A 26,094-nucleotide genomic window follows, 5' to 3' on the forward strand; every position below is an offset into this window, starting at 1 on the left:
TGTAAACAAAGCTCCAACTTAATTGTAGGCTAAGTACTAGTCTGGTTTTCTGACTAAGCCTTTCCTTCCTTAATTGATTTCTTTTATCATTGAGAAAGTATGTTTTCTGAAATGAATTCCTGTAGTTTTGGGCAGGACATTCCTTAAAGTTTGTGAGCATTTAGTTCTTGCTCCACTTTTATGGAATCTAAATGTAGGTATTAATGAAGATAACTACTGAAACTGAAGTTACTGGTATAACTTTTGAGGGAAAATATTGCAGTATTAATGTGTTTTGCTACTATCTTCAAAATGGCTGAAATCTTTGAAGTGTACAGCATAGAAAAATTTCTTGGCATCAGGTGTTATAAGTGTAAGTTGGTAGTATCAGTGTGGCTCTTAAAATTTTCTGCTGAAGTTAATGAATTTAAATTAACTGCAGAAGAGTCCATCCAATGGGGACATCTTTCAAATATGTAAGTTTTTTAAGTAACTGATAAAACCTTAGTATATACAGATGTAATTGATTTCTAAGAACAGGTATAAGATCATTGTGTTAGTTGTGGGGGGAGTTTCTTAAAAACCTCTAAATACAAGGAAAATGTTCTGTGGCTTTGACCAGGGATTTCACCCTTGCTCAGGGAGGCAGCAGTACATAACCAGTTTACATGGTCTCAGATAAGTCAACTGTTGTATAAATACCATGTACAATCAATTTTACAAATTGATTTTGTATTGCTTCCTGCAGCAGTGAACAGAATAGACTTGGGAAAATGTGAGTGTCACATCTGGTGCCAGCCAGGGTGACTTGAGGAGAGAGCAGAAAGCATGGGTATAGTTTTGGGGAGTTGTGAGGCAGTCTTATAGGAATAGTCTGCTCTCTTCATATTGAGAGCTGTGAGATCCCGTTCCAGTTTTAGCTGCCTGTCAGACAAACGTGCTGCAGTTCCCTCTTCCTGTCTGTTATCTGCCAGTCTCTCCAGCAGTGGGGTGATGCATCAGCCATTTGAAATGACTTGGTTTGTGATCATATAATCCCTGTATGCAGTGTGAGGGGGAGCAAGAAAACCCCTTGGCAGGATGGAGTGTGAGGGAACAGTACAGTTCCCTGTTAGTTTGACTTTGGTGGTAGTCTCAGATCACCCTGGTGTACCTGTGAAGAGCTGACAGGCAGTGTGTCCTGCATACACAGTTAGCTTCTCCCTGTCAGAGGACGAGTTCACTACATTGAGGGGAATATATTTAAAATACACATAGGCTTGGCTTTGTATTTTTTCCTATATGAGTAATACCTAGATGCATATATTCTGGCACTGCAAATTTAAAATCATCCAAGCATTCAAAAAAGCAGCAGCTCCCATGGACCTCTTTAGTAGCGATGGCTGCTGTGTGAAGTGTTGTTAACCAGGGAGGGAGCAAACTGCACAGATACAGAGGAAAATAAGTTCAGGAAAAGAAGCAGCAATCAGCCACCTGGATACTGGGAGCACTGTCATGGTGAACCCTAGCAGTAGCTGCTGCTGTCTAAATTGCCTTTTTCTGCTAGGACTGCCCTTGCTTTGCAGGTGATTTTTCCTGCTGTTAATTTTTTAGGAGCTCTGGACAAGAAAAGCGCATTGCAAAAGTGGTATTATAGCTGCTCACTTAAAGTAAGATGTTTTCATTGACAGTGGTGGTTGGCTGAGTGAAGATTGAGGCAGTGCTGTACCTGGGCAACAGCTGGAGCAGCCACACCAAAGGATCAGCTGAAAACAAACACGGTCCAGTCAGGACTTGCATGGCTTTCCAAATGTCTGCTGCAGTGAAGAGGTACAGCTCTGCGGCAGGAATAGGTGCGTGGGGACTGGGAATGTTTGTTTTTTGAAGATTCTGTCTACTGAGTATTAGTCAAACTGAATGTTGTGTTTGATTGTGGGGAGCAAAGTAACTTTTTCTTGCTGTTCTTCCTTCTCTGTGGCATCATCTGGGTTCCTTGAGCCATTTGGTAAACTGGTGCAGGGAGCTAACTACACTGGGGAGAAACAAGTCTCACAGAAGAGAATTCCTGTGTTTAGTTGCTGACACAATGGAGGAGCTTTGGGGAGGTGCTGGTGGTAGCTGTGGTGAGCACTGGCACTGAAGAAATGAGTGTGGGACCAGTGTTGGTGAACCAACTTAGGTTTGTATACACCAAATTATGCATTTTGAATCCAGATTGCAACTGTGGTTTTGTTGGATGTAAAACTTGTCATGGCTTGTGGCTTACTGTTGAAAGTATTCAAACTGTAGCTGTAATGAGTTAATTTTATGGCTGTGACTTAATGCTGTCTTCAATGAGGAAAATCAGTGTTTCTTTAATAAAATTCCTGGTGTCTCATGAAATGACTGGACTAGATATCTTTTTGAGTTTTTACCACACCTTTTCATGTTCCCCCTTCCAGTTTTTCTATTGTATATAGATGTATCCATTAGTGTTAAATGGGTAAGAAATGATGCTAGCAGCCAATACTTCAAACTTGTTTTATCAAAGAGAAGAGGCTGAATGGGTGAAATTGCTGTTGTGTGATGACAAGAGGACCCACAGAGAAGATGGTGTACAGAAGAAAAGGAATGGTGGTGTATTAAGGCCTGAAGTGTAGAGAAAATTGTTTTGGATATACAGCAATATTGGTAATAGCAGTTTTTAGCCACAGGCAGGGGTTTCAGTGGAAGTAAATGAGCTGTGTATTGTTACCAAGCATCTTGGAGGCTTGAGGATAAAGGAAGAGTATTGTATAGAAACACTGTAGTCATGAGGAACGATGTTCCAAGCAACAGAAATATCACAAGATGTTGTTATTGATACAATGACTGGCTGGCAGGATGAAGACTTGATTGCAGCCAAAGTAAGATAGAAGTAATTTTTCATCTGATCTATTAAAGGAGGCCGCCTATATGGGAAGGCTGATCAATATGTGGGTCCAAGACTTTTTAGTTTGCTTTGATGTTGGAGCTATTGTTGTGAAAACCCCAAGCAGTGTCATCACCAGAGATGACTCAGGCTGTGGAAGTTAATAAGGGAGCTAAAGCTGAGTGATCAAAAGGTTGCTTTTTTGAAGGTGAGTTGAAAATAGTAAGTCATAAGATAGGGTGGGTGCTGCTTGCCTGCTGAGGTAGGTACAGAGCAGTGTCTGGGATTGCCCTGGGAGTTACTGTAATGCACTCTCAGAGGCAGAGCATGTTCTCAGAGGAAGTGTGAATGTAACTGTGCACTGAATTTACAGGCACTGCTATGTACAGGAAACTCCCACGTCCTCATTCAGAGTAAGGACTTTCTGTGAAATAATTGGGCCTGGATAAAAAGGGAAAATAACTCCAGTACAAGGAAAACTGTAGGGTGTATGGATCTTTCATATGATTGGGGTTTGAGCCAGGATTTTCCCATCTCAGTAGATTTGTTAATTGAAAACAGGATTTTGTGTTGTGGTTGGGTCACAGCTTCAGCAAGAGGAGGAATTCCCTTTCTTAATGAGACATGGAGGGATCTTTGGAAGGCACTCTCAGACTAAATGGAATAAAATTCCTTGGGGATAGAAGACTGTGGAGATGAAAGACTGCTTGCTCTGTTCCAGAAGAAGCAGCAATTCTGTTGACAGATGAACAGTACAGGGATAAGAAGCCCATGAAATAGGCTCTGTAAAGGTGGTAGAGCTTCACGTGGAAGGTTATTACTTCTGCTCCACTTTTGCCTTTTCCAGAGGGGGAAAAAGAACAGGTGACCATGGATATTGCTGCAGTAATGGACAGTCATTATCTGGAGACACTGAGGAGGACTGTGGTCTCTACCAGACTAGTGTTGGACCTCAGTATCCAAGGCTGAATGCAGCTGAAATCTCCAGGAGTTAGGTAGCTGCCTGACAAGACAAAGTGTTGGCCTGAACTTTGATTGAAAGAAAAAATGCAGGCTACTTTAAAAAAAGAAAAAAAAAAAGTCTGTTCCTTTTCATGTAATTTGGAAGTTCCTTTTTTTTTTGTCTTAACCAACTGATGTGTTCATATATGTAAATCAAAGAATATTTGCTGTTCCTAAAAAAAAACAAGTGGGTAATTTTTGCTCATAAGAGGCCTTTTGAAACACATTTAGACTCCTCAAAATTTATCACAGTATGTCAGACTATGCTGCAATTATTCTAGACTGGCTAAAATTAATTATCCTCATTTTCCTGTAAATGGATATGTTCATACCTAATTACTCTGTTTAGTGATATTGATAAAGATTTGGTGGATAGGATTTTTCAGATTTTCTTATAAAGTAGATTTAATGATGTTTTTATCTAAATCAGATAATGTTCCTTTCAAGTTAACTTGTGAAAAAATGGAGTCATTGAAGAATACATTCTGTCATTTCACTTCAAGAGAGTCCTAGAGGGCCATAAATGAGCTCTGCTCATTTGGGTGAAAGAAGTGTTTTGAATTCATCTTCAAGAACATTAGTTGAGTGTTTCATATGAATGTTAAAAATCAGAATAGACTTTTAGTATATTAGTGTGGTTTTGCAACTGACTGTAAGAATTGCTAATGCAGAGAGATGAAAATTTATTTGCTGGTATATGAAGACATTTAAGTTGCTTGGGAGGAACAGCCTATTCCATGCAGGATTGTACTGCTGTAATTCAGTTAGTCTCTGTGTGCTTTGTGTGTTTGAATTTTTTAGCTCCTGGAATTTTTTGTGTGTAGAGGAATATAAATATGTTGATGTCCCCTGCCTCCCCACTGCTAGTGATCACTAGCAAATCACTATTAGTGATTTAACCTGTCAGTCCCTGTTAATGACATTATTTATGTACTTCTACGATTTGACATGTTCATATCATACTTGAAATTGCTTTGCTGATCATCAGAAATACTACTTTGAGCACTGTGTGCAAAGACAGCATTGAAAAGAGGGTTTTTTCCTGTAAGTTCTGTGGGTTTTTTTCAAGTGTTGAAATGCTGCTCAGTGTTTTCAATTTCTGAAGTGTGTGTATCTTCAAGACAACACACCTTTGTGCTCTATTCGAGCATAGTTCTTTTAACTTTCACTCTGATTCCTCAGAGAAAATGTTGAAAATCAGTACAGGTTGGTTGTTGGTGGGTTTTCCCCACTAAAATTCAGTCCAGTGATTCTCAACAAATCTAGAAATAAAAAGCTAGGACTGTTGTGGTGTTTTTATCACCTCTATTTTGAAAGAACTTCTTGATGGAGAAGCATACTACTTCATGGAAGAGAAAATGCTGTAAATTTCATGCTTAACTATAAGAAAGGGTTCTTTGTGGTAGCTGGAACACATGATTCTCAGCAAAGACTGAGTAATGCAGTCACTTTCATAATCTGGTTATATCTGCTTTTTCTTGCCCTCTTGAGCTGGTAACTGCTGATGTGGCTTAAGTTCTGGTGCTTTTCCTTATTGGATTTTTCTGTCTTTCCAATGCAGTGAATAATGAAATGACACAGATTCATTAGCCCATGTTGTGTAGAACATTAGCCATTTCTTATATTTGTAGAGAACTGATCCAAACCACAACCTCTCAGCTGTTGGAGTTGCATCTTACTACTGTATCATCCAGTTAATTTTGAATAATGATAAAACTTGATTGCTTGACCTGATTATAAAAAGGAGTCAAAATAGGCTTTGTGTGGATTTGCATGTGTGTCAGGCATAATCAACTGAGCCTTCAAATTTCAGTTGTTTCCTTTGAACAGAAAATCACTTGCCAGTTACAGGATTTCTTTAAGGTACACTGTCCCATATGCATTCAGTCCTTTAGCATGTGTGCTTCCAAGACTGGAGACTTGACCTCCACAAAATCTGAGAATGTGCCAGTACCTCTGAGTGTCCCATCCATGGAAAAAGAGGAAGGTCAGGACAGGTAGCACTCAGTTCCTGTAGACTCCTCTTACTTGGAGAACCACTTTCTCCAAGGAAGTTGAGGTAGATACTTCATGCGCATCTGAACAAGCAGTTGGAGCTCCAGCCACAAGCAACTTTGGCTGGCTCTGGAAACTTCTCAGTGGATGGGAACTTGCTTCTGTTCTTCTGAGCATGGGATTGTTCCTGAATCACTTTGTGATGCTCAGAGATCTCTGCTGGTCACCAGATCACTGTTCTGCTGGAGACAGGTTCAGGATGTTGAGGCTGGTGGGATGTACTTTGGGCATGATAGCAATGGTCCATTCTCACAAGTTCTTTCTGTTTTAGTTGATCTACCTAACTTCTATGGAAATAAGTTTACCCTTGCTGAAATTTAGTTGATGTGTTTCCTTACTAGGGTTGGTGCTTTTTATTGCTGCATCTTGTCATCTCATCTTGCAGTAAAGTTGTGCTTGTTACTTGAAATGAGCTGTTGGGGCAAAATAGCATAGCATTTTTGGTCTGGATAAAAATCTAAGCAAACATGAATGTTATTCTTATGATGCCTGGGTTGTCATTTACTCATAGTAAATTTAAAACATGTTAGGTAAAATGAAAACCTGAAATACCATGTTGGTACAGGTATGTGCATGTACTTGATATAATTTCCTACTTTGGTTTTAATATTATGCTATTGCATAATCCTATGGCAGCAACTCCAAAAGAAATACAAAGGTCTTAAAATTTTATGGGGGAAAAATCAAATGGTTGTAAAACCTGTTGTAGTACTCTTGACTTTGCCCTTTATATTAATTGGATCCCAGTGATTTACAGGAAATTTTATGAAACATTTGTATTGAGTGATGATATAAACAAAGTGTCACTGTTAGCCAAAGTCCATTCTGTACAGAGACTTTTTGTTAAATCAAAATTCCCAGTCCAGGAATACCTGGCTGTCAGCCCAGATACCTCAGTTGCATGTCATCTAGCTCATTAGGATTTTAGGTTCAGTGTGACAAATATTGAGAAGACTGTGAAACTGATTTCAGGCTGAAAACTTTTAGTAGACTTGTGCTTATTTTAAATTTTATTCTGAGTATCAGTGTAATCTGAAAGTCACTTTTGTTCTGTTTTGTAGGATTTGGAGTGGTAATTTTGGTTTCTATTAACTTTCTCATTTCACATAACACACTCCATATACTTTTTCTGCAGTACAGGCTTTTTTTAACAAGCTTTGACATAGTTTAACTCTTTTCCTGTGTATGTGTACATTCAAACACATCCGTACGTGCGTCACTGCTCTCAACAACTGCTTCAGTTGGTCAGCAGATGTTGAATTTAGTTTCATTGTGTGTAATGCTTACAGGGGTGCATGCAGACTTTTAATAAAAAGTAAAGAAAAAGCTCACATGATGGTGGTTTTTAAAACAAAATTCCATGGGTGTATTCTGAGGCTAACATGCAATTTAAAAATCTTCAGATAAGCTGAAATAAGGGAACTTTTGGTATGCAGGATAACTTCTGCAAGAAAAGACAAAATCTACCTTTCCTTTTGAAGCTAAAGATCTTATTGTTTGTGGTTTGGAGTTTTTCCTCTCCTTTTACAAGTGCCTTTCACTGTGGAGAAGCTGCATTCTTGACTTGGCATTTTTGTAGTAGCTGAGTTGCATTGACTGGACTCAGCTAGTTATATGCTAACTGCTGTTCAGGTAGGCTGTGTTTAGTACAGAGGATGAAGTGGACAATAGCAAAACAAGCCAAACAAAAAAAGGCATCTAAATCCATGAGTAGTTCAAGTACACTTTGCTGTCAAAAGATGCAGTAGTGCAAGTATTCAAGTGATGCCCTGACAGACAAATTGGGTGACTGACACTGTTTCAACTTCTTGTTTAGGTTGGCTCTAATGTCGGTCAGTTTATCTGCTTTACAAACTACTTGGGACAGGGCCAGCAAGGTAGGAAAAGTGGTTATGAGAATGAAGAGAGGAAGGCAGGGCTTCCTCCAGGACTGAGTTCATCACTGGTGCTAACTAATTTTTTGGGCAAATGCAACATGGGTTATATAATAGTATCTTGTAAAACTTAAGTACTGTATTAAAAAATAAATGTACTTTCAGTCAATACATGAGGTTAAGGACAGTAGTGGAACTAAAGATATGATTGGTTTTGAGCCACAGGGCCCAATACACTTTATGAACTGCAAAATGTTTGAATTCAAGATGCAAAATACTCTTAAGAAATCAGCCTGCACACAAATGACTTATCAGTGCATGGAAGTTATGTATTCTAAATTTGGTGAACCTGGGACTTGGTTCTGAATATTGAGTGCTTATTTATAAAAAAAAAAAAAAAGGAAAAACCCAACACTTCTTTTTTCTTCTCCCTTTTACTTAGCTCCTGGGCTCTTTCCTATGTCAGGAAGAACTGAAAACTGTTATAGATGTCTAATAGACAAGTTATCACACCACAGCTGAATGCAGAAAAGTGGAATAACAATGGCATTATTTCAGGACTCAAGTCCAAATGAACCAAGTCCAATTTTAGGTGAGAAAAGGGAAATTGTGGGCATATCTGCTCAGGTTGCTAGCCTTTACCTGTAAGCAAGTTAGCATCTAAACTGAAAGGTGACTTTTACCTCCACAAAGTTTGTTCTGGGTGTAACTAATTCCATCTAGAAATTTATGCCACATTTAAGCAACATATTCTTGGTGCGTATAGAAATCATTTGGATAATGAATTTATTTTCTAAGTGTTTTTTCTTAAGTCAGTGTAGTTTTTCAGAAATGAAGTAGAGATCCACACCATATGGATTCAGTAATCTATGAATAGCTTATTTCTGCACAAGGGAGAAGATGAGTGCATACAATGGCTAACACTGAACTAATCCAACACCTTGTGTTTGCTGAGAAGATTTACTGGTATTTACTGGTGTGATGTTGCCTGTTTTGTGTGTTCTCTGGTTCTGTCTTGATCCTGAGTAAGCTTCTGTTCATGTAGGAGGATATTTTGTTTCCTGATGTGTAGCAAGCTGAATCTGCATGGAGAGAAGTTCAAGCTTGTATGCAGTTGAGGTGACCTGGCTGTCTGGCTGGGGAGGGCAGGCATGGGAGCTCCCTTTGCTCATTTAAAGCCTGTAGGTTGATTGAAAGCTGCTGTGGTGTTTCTATGGTTGTGTCTCCCACCCTAGCAGAACTCCACTAGTGCTCAGCAGGCTGCAGCTGTGTGAGGCCACCCTGGCATATGCACAGGCCAGAGCAGCAGTTGTGCCTGATAACCTGGCTTCACAGACATGGCTTTCAAACTCTTCCCTACTCTTCCTCCTCATGTACCCAGCCCTCAAATCCTGGAGCACGTATTCCCCTCACCTCTGTGCCTATAGCAATTTGCAGCCTTTTTCTTCCTGGCCTGTCTCTCACTTTCTGCTCCCCAGGATCTGCACTTTGAAACATGCACTTGCATGTCACTTTCTTGGCCAATTTAACATGCTAGAGACTACCAAGAAAGAAAAAAAAATCAGAAACATATAGCATATCCATATGTGTTCACAATATTCAAGGGAATCGAAAAGAATCTTAGCACAGACTTTACCTTTCTATTATTCTTTATCTTGATGTTTGTGTTTTGGAAGGGGGCACAAGTGTTCAGTTGACAGTGGCTCTTCATGTGGTAGCTTTCACTTTTCAGTATTAATATTTTAACACTGCTAATATTGGAATAAATTAAAATTACTTTGTATGCTGGCAATGAATCTTTGTTGAAATTGCCTCAGAACTGATTTCTAAGGGTTTTTTTTCTAAAAAAAACCTTTAATGAATCCTTAAATGTCTTATTTTTACTATTTTAGATGTACTTCTAGATGTACTCTTTAGATGTACTTCTCAATTCTAAATTTGAAAAGCAGTACTAAATGAGAACTATGTAAATGTAATGAATAAAAATGCAGCTGAAATAAGTCATGATGGTATAATCTCCATCAGGACTGGCTTATTTAGCTTTCTCAATCAGTATAATTCAATTTGGGATCTTTTAATCATGTGGGAATAAGTATAAACATGCATGAAAACTTGCTTTTGGTATAGTCAAAGAAGAACACCCAGTCTAGACCAAGTTCTCCTTGAAAATTTCTTAGCTAAAAATTTGATAGCCATTCTGTTCCATGTTACAATTTATCATATGATTTGTGAATGGTTTGGAAAATTACAGGTTCTTGTGGGGGGAAAAAAGTATTTCTGGTCTTCGTTTACTCATTCAAATAAAAGTGTATCTTGAAAGTGTTTGAGGTTTTATTTTATGAAAATACTGTGTGCTGGAAGCTGAGTTTATTTTATCTAAATCATGATAAAATAAGATAATGAAGTTACCTTATTGGTGTTTTTGTTCTTCAGAAATGGAGGAACAGAATGCTGGACCTGGGATTGAAGATTTCTAAAGGATTATGGGATTATACATTGAAGAGCCAGCAGGCGGAATGCCTGAGTGACTGAAGAAAATGGGTGCTAATGCATCAAACTACCCTCACTCGTGTTCCCCAAGGGTAGGGGGAAATTCACAGGCACAACAGACATTCATAGGTAACTCTTTTCAGTTATCTTGTCACTTACATAAATGACTTGGTGGATTGTGAATGCACTGGATTTGATTTGCTTGCAGAAATGTTATGGAGAGCTGCTATTTTCTAGGTCACCAGTTTGAATCCATTCAAGCTCAATCGTGCATGAAATTCGGTACTGTCCATCTGTTTGGCCTCTGTGTGCAATGAGCTGATCTGCCTTTTGCCAGCAAACAGTTGCCAGATTATTTAAATAAAATAAGTGGAGGTTTTTTTATAATTAAGCCATGAATGCTAGTTTTCCTGGTTCAAGAGCAGTCACTTCCTGTTAATACTCATACTGTTTTCTACTCTTCCTCAGAAATTCTGTCAAACTGTGTCAGAGCATGTGAAACCCTTGATCATCAGTATTCATTGTAATATTGACATTGTGTCCAAGTGAATTACCTCCCTACTGCTAGAAGGGATATCTCTGGTAATAAACCTGTTAAAGTAGCAAACAGGCTTTTCTTCCTTTTCCTGTTTCTGTAAATGGGGAAGGGGGTACTTACTGTCCTAACAGGGTTATTTACTTACAGTCCTTGTTATTTACAAGCCAGGACCTTGCTTAGCTGGAGAGATGTGTTGAAGTGCCCTTAAGAAAGTATTTTCTCATCCTAGTCATAACTGGGGCAGGCATTACCTTTATGTGTTTTTCAGTATAGTACAAAGAGACCTCAGTGTAGATCTAAGTACTGTCACACTATAAATAATAAACAGCTATGTTATGAATCTGAAAGAAGGCAGTCTCTGAGAAGATAAATATTCCTTAAAAAAAACCCCAACCCTGACAGCCTGAAGAATGATCTTAGCAGTAAATAACATCAATAGTTTATAAATGCTTTTCTCCTTTATGCTTCAGCTTGCAACACTGCATAAGCAGTTATTGATATTCAGTGTTACTTCTCTTTTTAATCACCGTTGAAAGCAGAGTGATATCCTTAGCAGAGGAAAAATTGACTCACTTTGTAAATTTTCTCTTTTTTCTCAGTTTTCATAGCATTCCTGGCTCTGAGGTCTCATTTGAGGACAGATCACAAACTGTTACATTTAAGGACGTGTGTGCTGTCACAGCATGTCAAGGAAGAACTTTTAGTCCTAACATCATGGATATTCATGCTGTAAAGTTCCCCTCGAGGGTTTATGTATTTTCAGTGAATCATACCTAACTAGTAAAAGATTTGCTCCAGTCTGCATATGTGCTTTCTAAAATGTGGCTAAAATGCTTCTCTTACATGTCTTGGTGTTTTTTAATCTGCCCCTATATTGAGTGAAGAGAAACCCTTAGAGGTCTTGAAACAGGCAGATTTTCAGGTTGAAACACCTTTTGAGCAGATTTGGAGAGATTTCCAAAGGCTACGTTAAATTCCCAAGAGACTTTCTACATGTGGAAGGTTTATTTGATGCTTTTCATTATTAAACTCAAAATAGAAACCCATTATATAGTATGTCACAAGAAATTTACTGACCCCCATTACCTATGGTAAATTGTGGCTGAGACTCTTTGAGAAAAGCCTAAAATCCTGTGCTTCTCTCATCTTAGGGAAGGCAGATGAGCCTTCTGGGTAAAATTCTTGCTGAAAATATCTTGATATTATGTAGTTCCATGAGTGTGCTATCTACATCTACATCTCTTCTTCTCACTTTGTGGCATTTGGCTCTTTCTGATTTTGATTTTTGTTTACATGATTGGTTTTTGTAGCTGTCTCACCAGAAAATAGGTGTATCCTAAAATTGATAGCTGAAGTTTTCATCACTTGCCATAATAATGTTTTAATGTTACATCAGCTTTTACATGTTTGGGGTTTAGGTGTTGTGGGGTTTTTGTTTGTTGGGGGAGAGTGGGGTGGAGTGTCTGTATTTATTGTATTGTGAGGTTTTTTATGTTGAAGGAATTATATCTATTCACTGCCCTAAAGCAGAACTGGGGGATAGAGTTAGAATAGCTGTATAGTATGTATTAATTGCCTTATTCCTGGAAACTGGATGTAGGCCTGTGGGTTTGTTTTAGACATGCTAATTTGCCATTACAGCACTGCACCGTGTTTCATGCTAAATGTAGGATGAGTGCTGAAGTCTGAGAACTGACATGGCAAAGCACAGTAGTTTCATAGCGTGAGCTCCTATTGTTAGTTGACTTCATCCTAGTTTGCTCATAGTTTATGAAGAGGAGATAAATCAGTAAAAATAGTGTAGTGCACTTAGTGGAAATAATGCTTTTGTTTTAGCAAAAGCTTAATTAGTCATCTTCTTGCTGTTTTGTCTGCAGCATTCAGGGGGAGGATTTCACACCATTTCCTAGGGTGGTACATCTGTTCAAGATGTTTGCTTTTTTATATAGAGCTCTATAATTAGGTATTATAATGTGTGGGCATGCAAAGAACTTAACAGATCCCATTTTTCATTGTCAAGTTCCCAAGCAGCTCCCCTTGGCAGTCATCTGTTTCTGTAAATATTTATCTGTCCCAAGCTGGGTATGGTCTAGGGGCATGAAGCAGCAATTGCTTTTGAACAGCATTTAATAGATTGGTACCTTTCAGTATAGTGCTGAGGAATAATTAATTTTTTTCCTACTTTTAATGCTGCTACCTTATGAAGGAATAAAGGCAGCCCAAAAACATTCTCTTCCAGATTCTTTCTTTGAGGGATATGGAGCCAGGAGCTGTTGTGAACCGAGAGGCTATGATGGTATATATCTGTTTCTTACAAAAAGCAGTTGTGTGGTGGTGCTTTTGTAGCAGTGCTTTATCTGTTTGTAAGGGTTAATAGCACTGTTTGCAGTACATCCAGAGTTAAATCTTTTAAGTAGCTCAGGGTACACAAAGGTTTGAATGGCGTTTTAGTATTTTGTGGTGATTCATGTGCAAGTAATACCTCACAGCAGCCTTTAGGAAGAAGGAAATTGAGACTTGCCGTGTCCTAGTTTTCCTTTAGTGGAATGTTAGAGAATGTTCTGCACTCAAATTTGCCATTAGAATCCAACGTACTTCAAATAGAAATGAGCTGGCATGTTCTCTGGCAAGAGAATCTGTCATTATAGAGTGACCAAAGTGTAGTTATACTTCTATTGTGAAATGTACCGCTTTCAGTGAAGGAGGAATTCTACACTTGTCTCTTTCAGCAGGAGGCTGAAGCTCTACTTTTCCATTGTCATATTTAGTATAGCATATGGAAGGATTTTTTATGGTGGATTTTGCAGCACAACCTCTTTGTTGAAGTTGTCTTGAGTTACTCCTATTATTTCCATTTAAATTGATATTCTTTTTCACTTCTTGAAATTTCAATATTATTAATAATATGTTGCCTGATCAAGCAAATTTTAAACTTGGATAAAATGGTCAGATGTCTTTCCTCAAATAAAACCAAGTTCTTTCTCAAAGTTTTTACTAATAGAAGAATCATAAGACCACTGCATTGCATGATTTGTGGGAGTTTTAATTAGCTGACATAAAAGCCACTGTGTAAGTTATTTAGTTACTGAGGCTTAAACAATAAAACAATTTACAGAACTTTTAGGTTGCTACAGCTGCCTTAGTCTCAAATACAGCTTTGAATTACTCCTGTGTCTTTCAAAGTTTGAGAAATACTTGAAATTACATGGTAACTAAATGCCCTGTGTTTTGTCAGACAGGGCCATAACATCACTGTCAAAACAGCATCTCAAACAGCATCACAGCAAATCTGCCTCTTACAGGTGGAGCTGTGAGACTGCAGTTCTAGAACACATTGTAAAAGGCCCCAAAAGCTCTGGTTTTAGGATGGGCTTTTTAATCTTTGGCAACAAGTAGTGAAGCTGCACAAGTGTACTAACAGAAACATGAACTATTCCTGAGAGAAAACAGACAAATACTATTTCAGATGAACCTGTGATTGTTATTGATCTGTGTAGCATTTGCAAATCTTTTCTTCTCATTCTTCTTTGGTTCAGAAATGGGAGTTTGATTTGTGTACTTCCTTTTCTCTTTTCTTGTCATGTCTGAGGTTCTTTGCTGTAGCAAACCCCATGGAGCTGGGTAAGGCCCCATGGCAAATTGAACAGTAGGAACTGCTGAGACAACAAAATAAGTTCCTGTCTCTCTGATCCCTGCCCCAAAGCTTATCACTGTAACCCTATAGGCTCTGTTACCTAGCCCTTGCTATTGGTCAAGTTTGGATCCCCCTAAACCCTATAAAAGGGGCCTACTGAGTGTTTTGGTACTGTGTTCTCTCTTTTTTTGTTGTGACTGTAGCTATCTAATACCAGGTAGGTATGTGTCTGTTGTTTTAGTGACGCTTAATGCTAGAACAGAATTTGAAAACACTTTGAAGGGGAGATTGCTAGTATTTCACTGAGATATTAGGCTTAGAAAAGGTTAACACTTCTACTGTTACAATTGCAGTATTCTCTTCCTGCTTAGGTGTGTGTACCATATGCTATAGAGCTACATCAACTGGCACTGCTTGGTTCTTAAAATTTAATATGTTTTTTTAAAAAACCCAACCAAGCAAAAAAAAGCCATTGAAAACCAAACCAAAACACCCTGAAACCCAGCAAACTACAAACTTTGTAGATGCAAATAAAAGGCTTTGTTCTTAATGGCCAGAAAAGGCTTCAGTTGTGAAATTATCTGATGTGAAGAGAAGGAAGAACTGTATAACTTTCAGAATCATTGATGGAGTATTTAGGTGTTATGGACCTTCCTTTTAAATATAAAGAATAAATGTGTTCAATTTTTCTTTTTGCCTTTAGGGACATCATCCTACTCTCATCAAGGTTTTGGCTGTGAATCAAAGCTGTATAGCCTTGACCATGGCCACGAGAAACCTCAAGACAAGAAAAAGAAAACCTCTGGCCTTGCCACCCTCAAAAAGAAATTCATTAAGCGTCGGAAATCGAGCCGATCTGCCGACCATGCCAAGCAGATGCGGGAGCTCCTCTCAGGCTGGGATGTCAGAGATGTTAATGCGTTAGTAGAGGAATACGAAGGAACATCAGCCTTAAAGGAACTTTATCTACAAGCTAATTTGGCAAGACCAGAAGCCAGGACGCTACAAAAAGACATGGCTGAACTTTATCAATACAAATATTGTACCGATGTAGACTTAATATTTCAAGAAACTTGTTTTCCTGTGCATCGTGCGATATTGGCGGCAAGATGTCCATTTTTTAAGACGCTGCTTTCTTCCTCACCAGAGTATGGGGCAGAAATAATAATGGATATTAACACAGCTGGCATAGATATGCCTATGTTTTCTGCTTTGTTACACTACCTTTATACAGGCGAGTTTGGAATGGAGGATTCGAGATTCCAAAACGTTGATATTCTTGTGCAGCTTAGTGAAGAATTTGGAACACCAAATTCCTTAGATGTTGACATGCGTGCCCTGTTTGATTATATGTGCTACTACGATGTGGTTCTTAGCTTTTCATCCAACTCTGACTTGGTTGAAACTTTTGGTGGAAGTCAGAACTGTCTAGATGAAGAGCTCAGAGCTCACAAAGCTATTATTTCGTCACGATCTCCCTTTTTCCGCCACTTGCTGCAGAGAAGGATACGAACTGGTGAAGAAATCACAGACCGAACTCTACGGACTCCAACTAGAATTATATTGGATGAATCTATCATACCAAAAAAATATGCTAAGGTCATTTTGAACTGTATGTATACAGATGTGGTAGACCTCTCCGTTTTGCACTCCAGTCCTTCGGTGGGCAGTTTAAGTGAAGTTCAGGCTCTTGTAGCAGGAAAACTAAACATGACGAGGGCTGAAGAAGCCATGGAGCTTTATCACATAGCACTGTTCTTGGAGTTTAACATGCTTGCACAAGGTATGTAATACTGTCCTCGTTGGAGAATATATGACTTTATTAGAACAATTTTTATTAATTCTGCAGTGTAGGGATGCTTATTGTCAGCTGTCAGTGGTTGGACAGTTCCTTTAGAAATGGAATTTGTTTTCCATCTGTAAGTTGTCAATAATGCATCTATTTTCTAGGGACAGAAGAAACACCATGCAAGAGATTTAGTTGTATGGTTCATCACTGTTGAAGCATGCAAAGCATGTAAATTTTATCTTTATAATATAGTATGTATAACTGGTCTTGATATTTCTAAAGCTTATCTGTAATCCATTTTCTGGGTGTAAACTACAGAGAGATCCTTGCTGAGAGGAGGAAATATTTAGACTTGTTATGAAGTGTCCATATATGTAACAGGACAGTAAATTTAAATTACTATTTCTGTAGTTTGTGTCAAAGACACCAACCCTGCAGTCTTTCTGTTGGAAGGAAAACTTAAACAGCCTAATTGCAGTAATCTTAGGTCTTTAATGTCTGCCTGTCTATAAACAGACCTGAAGGCAGGGTCAGTCAGTATTTTCAGACATAAAGTTTAGGAAGTTTTACTACTTCCATTATTGTTGAAGATCATTCAAATCTTGATACAACCTCCTGAGCTGAATTACTGCAGTCTCAGGTGAGGTGTCCAAGCACTGATCAGTGCACAAATGGTGCTTCTTGTGGTGGCAGCAGCTTTGCCTGAGGTTTTGCCTGTTGGTGTTTGAGCTATTTGGTGGCCATATGATGTATAATGAAGCTTGAGAATTGCTTCAGGCCTTGCTGATGGGGAATAAGAATTTTACTTTTGAGCTGAGAAAGGGAAAATGGAACTCACTGATGTATCAGCAATATAATTTATTTAAATATGTTTAAATTCGTTTAATTTTTTTAACAAAAGTAACTTTTTACAGTAGGTCTGTACATCCATAACTTCTAGCTGTCAAATTAAGTTTGATAAGATTGAAACCTTATATTGTAAGCTATAAAGTAGTTCTGAGTAAAATAGGAAACTTGATAAAGAGTGGACAGGAAAGGGCGGTATAAGCACTGCAGGAAGAGGTCATATTTTTAATGAGTTCTCCTAATAGTTACATGAAACTGAGAGTGATAAGGATATGAGAAACTAATAGAACTACTGTAGTTCCTGTGGAGTTTGACATTAGGAAACTAATTTTCAGATTGTGCTGAAAGCTGAAATAATTGTACTGCAATAAAACTGGCACAGATCAAAGGGGCTGTGTTTTCTGAGGCAACATGCTACAGGATGCAATTGGGCTGTTCTTAGGCTCAGAATCATCCAGTCACAGAGCAGCCCAGGTTAGAAAGGGCCTCAAAAGATCATGGGATCCAACCTATCCGAGTGAGAAAGTGAGCTTAGGTGAGATTGTCCAGCATTCTGTCCAATCACTTCTTGAAAACCACCAGTGGTGTGTCCATGGGGAGATTGTCCTGGTGAAGTGACTGTTCCCATTGCAAAAACAGTTTTTGTTGAGATGTTTTCCAGTGCAATTTACACCTGCTGCCCCCTCATGTGGCTTCTTTAGAGAAGAGAACCTCTGTCCTCCTTATAGCTGCCCTACAGTAGCTCAGGGTCTGGGAATGCTGTGACAAGGTCCCCTAAGCCACTTGTTCTTGAGGGAGAAGAGACCTAACTTCCTTCAGTCTTTCCTTGTAGGCTAAGTTCTCCACTGCTTTGATTAACATCATGGCACTCCTTCAAATCCTCTCTTCTCTATCTGCATATTTCTTATTTCTGTTGTTTCCTTCTCAGTATGTTTCAGAAGGGACAAGAAGTTTCACTACAGTTGAACTATGGTATTAAGTTAATTTCTATGTGATATGCACAAGCTAATAGTACTTGAAACCAACTCCATAGATCAGCTGAAAGCCAGAAAGGAAAATAGGTTGAAATTAAAGAGGTGATGGAGTTTACCGATTTTGGTGTGTGCTAAAAGGATTTAACGTGGTCAGGGAATACTAATGAGAGAATTAAATAGCGAATGAAACCCTCAGTGAGGCACTGAATAACTATGCACTGTTTCATAAATGAAGAGGGTGCAATTCTTTTCCTCAGATTGGAAGCCTAAACTGGAGCAATTGTGATCTGGAGGTGCTCTGATGTAGCAGTGTCAGTTATAGCAAAGCAGAAAAGCAATGACAGATAGAGAACTTGCAAGAGAAACTTAGGTAAACTTAGAAAATAAAAGCCATTTTCCTATCTATATGTTAGTAAATACTGAAAAATGAGCTGATATTTTATTTGGTGTTGAGTTTGTTTCTGCTCACTTTAAGTTGAGCTCACTTGGATCAGCATGTCCTAAACTGGCACTCTTTTCAGTAATGCACTGCAGAACGGTGCTGCTCTGGAATGTATATCCCATGAGTCAGTGGTAACAAGATCTCTACTTTTTCCTGGAAGTTGTCCCCAGTACTACCTCTAGGAGAATAATAATTCAGGCAGCAGCAGGAGCTGCACTGGGCTTCACTCCAGCAGCACACTTGAGTGGCTGGAGCCCGAGAGTGCAGCAGTGCAGGCTCGTGTTGTGGCCCTCTGGATGAACTGGAGCTGTAGTGTTTTGAGGGTGGTCATAGGGAGCAGGTAGAGGGATGTAGTGGCATTCAGAGGTTTTCTTTTTTTCCATAGTAAATCCCTTTCTGACTGCTAAAGTAGTGAGATTGAGGGGTGGGGCTGTTGTTACACACAGGGGAGAAATGCAGTAAAATCAGCAAGTGTTGAAATCTGTTAAATTATCAAATACTAAAAAATGTAGGTTTGGCACTCCTTCAGATATTGAAATTCTAGATGTTAACTTCACCTAATTAGGATTTTACAAATTGGTGCTGCATTCCCTAGCTACAGGAGAAAGTAGTAAGCACTGTGTATATGCCAGTGGAATCAGAATCTAATAGTTTCATACTTAATTTGCAGAGTTCATGTTTAGGTCACTGGTACTGTGCAGACATGGAAGAACTGTTCTGGTATAATCTTATAATCAAAATTAAAAGGAAGCTTATTTGGTCAGGGAAAACTATGTGCCTGCACATGACTGGGATCACTTAAAGATGTGCTTTGGTCATGACCACTGTTCTTGTTTCTGACTTAATTGTAGCATCTTGTCCTCACTTATATGATACCTGCCATGAGGTAGATGGGAGATCTTAATTTCAGTAGTGTCCATCCTATTCCCTGATTTCTAGGAGATTTCTGTGCTGGAAGCTGTCACTCAAACATCTGACTTCTGGGTGTTATGCAGAGTGATGGGGAAGAGACAGCATTGTGTAGGTGTTGGAGGTCACTGAGCAGGCAGTTCTCCTGACATCTCTTAGCCTGGATCTCTGGCAGTGTTTTTCCATTCTGTGGTGCAGCAGGTGTCCAGTTCTCCCCAAGTACTGACTGATCCCATCAGCTGGCTTTTGCAGTAGCTGATGTCTAAAGTTTCTTCTCTAGATTTCCACACCCTCGGCTGAAGTTTTTGTTTCAGTTCACTCCTGCTGGCCAATTGTGAACTTGTGAAGGCTTGTCTCCCTGGTTTCGTGGAAAATATTTTGGGCTTATTATGTTAAGTCTGGGCTCTCTTTCCAGTTCATTTTTCTCACTTCCACTCAGTTTTGCGTGGGTGTTTGTAACTGAGTGTCAAGTGAAATTGATGTATTTTAAAGCTTCTGATCAGCTGTTTTTATTTTCAACAGATTTTAGTTTGATTTGTCTTCAGGGACCTTTCTAAGTATCCAGATGTTGTAATTTTTCTTCAGTTTCAGCAGATGATTCAGCTTCGACTATTTCCATGGAAATTTTCCCATTCCTAACACAGTGATACTCCTTTTTCTGGCTATTGTGATTTAGTAGGTAATTTCCCTATGGTGAAGACTGTGATGAGTATGTGCAATGAATCTTTACCATCCAAGTAAAGCAGGACAACCTTTATCTAGAATTTCCTCTACCTTCATCTTGATTTGTTTTAGCTGAGGATTCTCACTTATCATTCAAGAGAAACTGAAATGAATTTTTCAATGAACTAATCAGCAAGCATATCTGGTCAATAGAGCTGATCATACTGAAACCCATTTGTACCTAATAGGACTGACGCTGCTCTTAGGGGTGCTCTGGTAATTTTTACTGTCAGAAGTGAAACTCTTCAGGGCTTTCACAGAGGCTATGAGCAGCAGAGCTCTCTCCAGGAGGTTAGAGCATATCCCTTAGTGGGATGTTTCTGTGCTCTGCCTCCCTGTTTCTGCCCTCTGTTTCTGCAGTTTTTCTGTCTTCATGCTACCTTGCTGCCCTCTCTCAACTGTACTGGTACAATTATTTTAACACATTGATTCACAAAGATTTGGTTTAATATCACTTATCCCTTGCTCTTCTGTGATACAGTTACTAAAATGAAATCAGTTCCCTAGTCCTCTTCATCACACATTGTTAAAATACTCCCCACTTCCAGTCTTACAGGACTGCCCTGCTGTTGCAGGGAAGTTTGATTTCAGGCATATTAGTTTTATTAGATAGCTGTATTACATATATGAATCCTTTACTGCATCTTGGCCCTGTTACCCACTGTCATGAGTAGTCCCACTGAGGTGCAGGTACAGAATGTTTTGCTGTGATACTGGGACCTTATGAAATAGTTTTGCCTGGGAACCTTTTCTGTCACCTGATTCAAAGAAGTTTTCTAAAGTAAGACTTGACAAAAAAGCCCTCGATTTCCGACTTTGCTTTACTTTGCTTTTATTTTAGGTGTTGAGTTTACTCTTGACAAGTAGAAGAACTTAGAAGCTTTATTGGAAGTTCTGCTACATTCAGTAGTACGTTGTTTGATCTAGAAACAGATGTTGCCTGACATCAAAAGCACTCTTGGTTTTAGGAGGGCTGAAATGCCAGGGATCCCATGGTAGCAGTATTAAATACACATTCAAAAACTATGGTTCCTGTGATTGCCAGCATGGTCTCTCCTAATGTGACAAACTTAAAAAACATTTAATAACTTCTAGATTTCAGTTCAGTGTTAAGATGAATTCTTACTACTTTTTTTTCATTAGCTCCACTGGTGTGCACAAGTTTAGGGGGAAAATCTTCACTACAGTATGAGTTAAATCAAGCTAACAGTTTTGTAGTAAAAGGTTTACTTAATGCTACTTTTGCTAATTATTGAAGGCAGTTGACTTGTCTTCAGTAGGTCTGTCAACTGTCCTGATCCCAAGCCACTGGCTAGAGTGCTAAACATGGCCTCAAGCTGTTTCTGTCTGGAGGGACTGTGGGGCTGCATTTGGGAGAGAACTGCAGAAGCAGCCAGGACCTGATGGTAGGAAGGCTCCATTGGCATCCAGCAAAAGGAGTGCATGGAATAGCATCATTTGTGCAAAATGAGACAGTTATCTTTCCCTTTTGTAGATTCTAGGTTGAATCTCTGAAGGATAGTAATGGTCACAGAAGCTTGTGGGACACTGCAAATGGATCTTGGGCTGGTTGTTGCTGTCTGAGTATTAAAAAATAATATTCACAGGAAAAAATGGTCTGTTCCACTGTGAAGAGCAATATTGTGGCTATTAGATGACTACTTTTTTTGCCAAGTGGCTGATTGTTAAAGCAGAAAAAACCTCTGCCAAAGAAGAAAGGAAATTGGATTCCCTCCATAGCTAGAATTGGGTTGCCCCAATTTATTTAAAAGCTCAAAAAACACTTTAATTATTACCGTATGCTTACTTCAGAAGAAATACTTTTAATAATCCCACACTTCTGAGCCATGGCTAAAATTACTTGGGAAGACAAGTGTTTCATTTGCTAGTCATCCTTAGTGAGCTTTTCACCTGATGTCATATTATTGTTAGTTGTGCAATAATTGAACTTGACAGAAGAATTGAGACTGAGATTATGAACTGTTTCTATGAATTGGTGTTGCTCAGATCTTTGGAACTGCATTTCTGGTGTCTTTTCAGGGGGCAGGCATCTTTACTTCAAAAATAAACGTCAGATGAAATACTAGGAATGGCATCAATTTTATGATAAGTCTCTGCTCTTGTAGTTTGAGTTTCCTGGTGACTGATTTCAGTGTATGGGTTTACTGCCTTTGAAATGGAGCAGTCCTTATGTGTGATGTTTAGAGTTCAGGGGAATGCAGTTTCTGCTGAAGTCAGCTTGCATGCAAGCAGAATAATTGCATGCAAAAAATTGTGTTAGGGTTTAGCAGGGGAAGGCTGAGTGCAGATGACCCTAAATAATGGTTTCAAACTATTTTGTTTCTTATTCATGGGAGTCAAACTCCTCTCTTAAGCAAATTGCAGCTAGTCACCGCCTTCATTCCTGTGCCAGGTTTGCTGCTAACTTAACATTTTCCTTTCTTGAGCCCCAAAAGGAAAGCTGAGAGAGACTCACATGACAAAGTTAAATGCAATGTCAGCCCTTTGCTGTTTGGATAAAAATGGATCCTGAAGTGGAAAGCTTCAGACTTTATTTACTCTATGTTTCTGACATAGGCTGAAGTATTTTGAGCTTTTTTTGATGACAAGTTGGGTTTTGGATGGTTCATTTGCTTACTGTTTGTTTGTTTAAGGCTGTTTCTCAGATTCTTGACCAGAACTTTTTAAGATTTAAGATTTCATCCTCTAGGAATCTGGGGAATTCCATCTTCTAGAGGGGGCAGTTTCATTAACCTGTACCTTAGCCCAGGGAATGCATTTCAGAACAGTTCTCATCCTCTCCTCTTACCTGGTGATGACTGGAGTGATGTTCCAAGTGACTCCAGCCCAGCTTTGTTCCCTGTGCCCTGCTCACTTAAGGCCAGTGCTTCCATGCAGGTTAGAGGTCAGTATCTATAGTGAGGCATCTGTTCTTACTAGCAGTAGTAATGACAGTATGTAACCTCACAGAGATAGCTGGCTCTGAGAAGTGCCATACTATTTCAGGATGAAAATGGTGAAGGACAAAGAGTTGTGTTGAAACCTGACTCACCACTCACCTCTTTGTCAGGAGGAAATGGAGAGTCTGTCTGGGGATGCACAGTGTAATGCTGTATGTGCTGCATGGGTCACAAATGTGTGTGCTTTGGGTAGCCCTTCTGTCAGTGGCTGCATTCACTCTTCCTTTTCTTGGGGGCATCACACATGTGAAAAAAAATCATCCAGCTGCTTGTTAAGGAAAGTTTGGTTTAAATATGAACTGGTGTAAAATGCATTACTGTTGGGGGACAGACACTACTCTTAAAAATTGGTTTAGAAATTTAATAAAGATTGTGTCCAAAATTGTGTATACATTCAGGCATATTCCTGAAAAGCTTAGAAAATTTTATTGGTAGAGTATTGTTCTTACAATTCCCACATTGTGGTTGTTCTAGCATTGGGTACAAATATGTGTGTCTAATAGAACAGGTAAATTTATAACCAGTCTCATGTTTAAACTGTGCTTTCTACTACCTTCTTAGCCCTCCTGTTTAAATTCCCATTTTAGTGACTTTACTTCTTAAGTAGTAGCTTCTTTGACAAGTTCCCTCCTACTTGAAGAAGCTTGTTCACTTGTTACTACCTACTCCATAGCTTTCACATTATTATGATGGAAATGGAATGAACATATATTCTGTATATATTAATATAGTCTGTATGCTCCCCTATGTAGAAAAGTAAGATTTTTCTTTTATTTCTGTGAATTATTGCTAGTGTGTTTTATCCGTATGCAGCCAGTACCAAAATGTATAGCATCAGGAGACCTGTCTTTGTCTTGACTAGGGCTGAGATTACTGTGCTAAACACTTTTTACTCAACATTTTGAGAGCTCAGTAATGTGATACACATCCCTAAAGGAAGTTTAGTTTTTAGGTATCTTTAAAACGGAGAGAAAAACGATGATGTATAAGAAGTAAAATTGCAGTGTAGACATGTAGCTCTGAACTCTCTAGGCTCCTCTTATAGGCATAAACACAACTGTAATTTTGTGGCTGTAGTGGGTTGAGACTGGAATGTATAATTCTGAGAATTTTTTTCTTTAAATTGCTATCTTTGTGCTAAACCAAATGTACAGATGAAATCAGCAAAGTGCTATTGGAAGCTTCAATTATCAACGTTGTGGTATCATCTGTCTTAACTCCTTAGTCCCAAGTTCCCATGTTTTCAGCCCTCCCACAGCAAGTCTTTCCTCATTTCTTCCAAACCAGCTCCATTTCCCTTCAGAAATGCTCTCTGTCCTTCAGAAGATGTGTATTTATGAAAGAGTAAATCCTAACAAAGCAGTGGGTAGGAAGAAACCGTAGCAGACTCTCATAAATCTGCCTCCCTTCTTCTTCCATGTCAGAGATTGTGCTCCCTGTCCTGGCACCCTCTGTGCCTTGCTGGATATTGAGGCCATTGTGGTGGCCTGGAGCAGCCATCCACTGCTTCCTGCCTTTTCTGTGAGTCAGAAAATGATGCTTTGCTGCCCTCATCCTGTACTGAGTAGCTGAGTACCAGCACTGTTACAGCTTGTGTTTCTTCTCCTCTGCATGGTCTGTCTCAGGAGGGTCCATGACCAAAGTGATACAGGCAAAAATCCCACCTTTGTTACACTTCATGGGTTTCTGTGAATCTGCTGGGAGCAATAGTGACTCAAATTCTCAATGTTAAAATGTGTTAAACACTCAGATAACCAAAGGGGGTTCTGATTGGGTTGAACTAGCTTTCCAGTTGTTTATCCAGGTGTGCCAGCAGCCATGATGCTTCGTGTGCCTTAAAAAAGTGAATAACTGTATAGTTGGAATCATAAACTTAAAATTATTGTACTTCTAGTCAAAACACAACCTTGTTTTGTAGGGCACCTGTCTTTACTCTCACTGGGTGTACATAACCCTTTCTACTACAGATTTAGCCACATGTATTGTTCCTTCAGGGTGAAAGTGCCTCTGTAACAACACTGTTGATTGCTGCCCTTGTTTGGTAGGTTGTGAAGATATTATTGCTGAGAGCATCTCCCTGGACACCTTGATTGCCATTCTGAAGTGGAGCTCTCAGCCCTACGGCTCCAAGTGGGTGCATCGGCAGGCGCTGCATTTCCTCTGTGAGGAGTTCACGCAGGTCATGACTTCAGAGGTGTTCTACGAGCTCAGCAAGGACCACCTGCTCACAGCCATCCAGTCTGACTATCTGCAGGTAACCTGTGCAGGATACAGCTCCCCTCTAGAACTAGCAGCATGTGTTCTACCATTATTGGAAATGCTTGGCAGGAGTTGATTTTAAATTGTAGGCTCAAGAGGGCTTGTACACGCTAAGCACTCCTTCTATAATATGTCAAAAAATTAAATGGAAATAGTGATTAAGAAAATTGTTTTGTTCTTGGATTGTAACACAACCCAAATGTGGTATATGCTGTTGCTTAGAAGTCTAATAATAGTTTATAAATGCATGCAAATTATTTTAAACAAAGCATTTCTGAATCCAATATTTGCCTTGCCTGTTTAAGAGATTTATAAAATTACATGATGGAAGTAGTTTTGCTGTAACAACACATGCTAATTTGGGGCAGTGGGAGCTAATAAACTAGAAAGTATTGCACAATTTTTTTTCTTTTTTTTTTTTTGTCACTTGCCTTCAGTGATTGTGTGATTTTAGGGAGAGAGAACTGTACTGGCCAACAGAAAGATTCTGGATTTTTGCTGCCACTGCTCTTCAGAGGAGATAGCTTTATAATGATGACCACCCCTTAACAGCTTAAAGATTACTAGATTTTTTTTAATGCATTCATCTCAATCATACTTTTTTGTAAAGGATTAAGTGCCAGAGATTATTTAAAGTATTTTTTTAAAACTTTTGTTAACTTGAAGCATTTCAGAAATTACAATTAACAGTACTGTTGATCTTCTATGAGAGCTTATATTGCTGAATTTGTAATGGTAAACAAAAGCTTGA

General features: G+C 39.0%; 1 protein-coding gene across 5 annotated transcripts in view; it reads left to right on the plus strand.

Moving 5' to 3' along the window:
• BTBD7 (BTB domain containing 7) overlaps positions 1-26,094 on the plus strand; it is a 51,282-nt gene that overhangs the window by 8,393 nt on the left and 16,795 nt on the right. For 3 of the 5 annotated variants that reach the window (XM_071426569.1, XM_071426574.1, XM_071426573.1), the window contains exons 2-4: positions 10,213-10,398; positions 15,145-16,224; positions 25,130-25,338. In XM_071426569.1, the coding sequence (XP_071282670.1) occupies positions 10,317-10,398; positions 15,145-16,224; positions 25,130-25,338 (1,371 nt within the window). In that variant the 5' untranslated portion in view covers positions 10,213-10,316. Of the gene's footprint in view, positions 1-1,633; positions 1,812-10,212; positions 10,399-15,144; positions 16,225-25,129; positions 25,339-26,094 lie in introns of those variants that run through there. The other 2 variants (XM_071426570.1, XM_071426572.1) reach the window with 2 other exon arrangements.

This window comes from Agelaius tricolor, unplaced genomic scaffold (genome assembly GCF_023055355.1).
Source record: "Agelaius tricolor isolate 1412-34295 unplaced genomic scaffold, bAgeTri1.0.p SCAF_5, whole genome shotgun sequence".
Lineage (NCBI taxonomy): Eukaryota > Metazoa > Chordata > Aves > Passeriformes > Icteridae > Agelaius > Agelaius tricolor.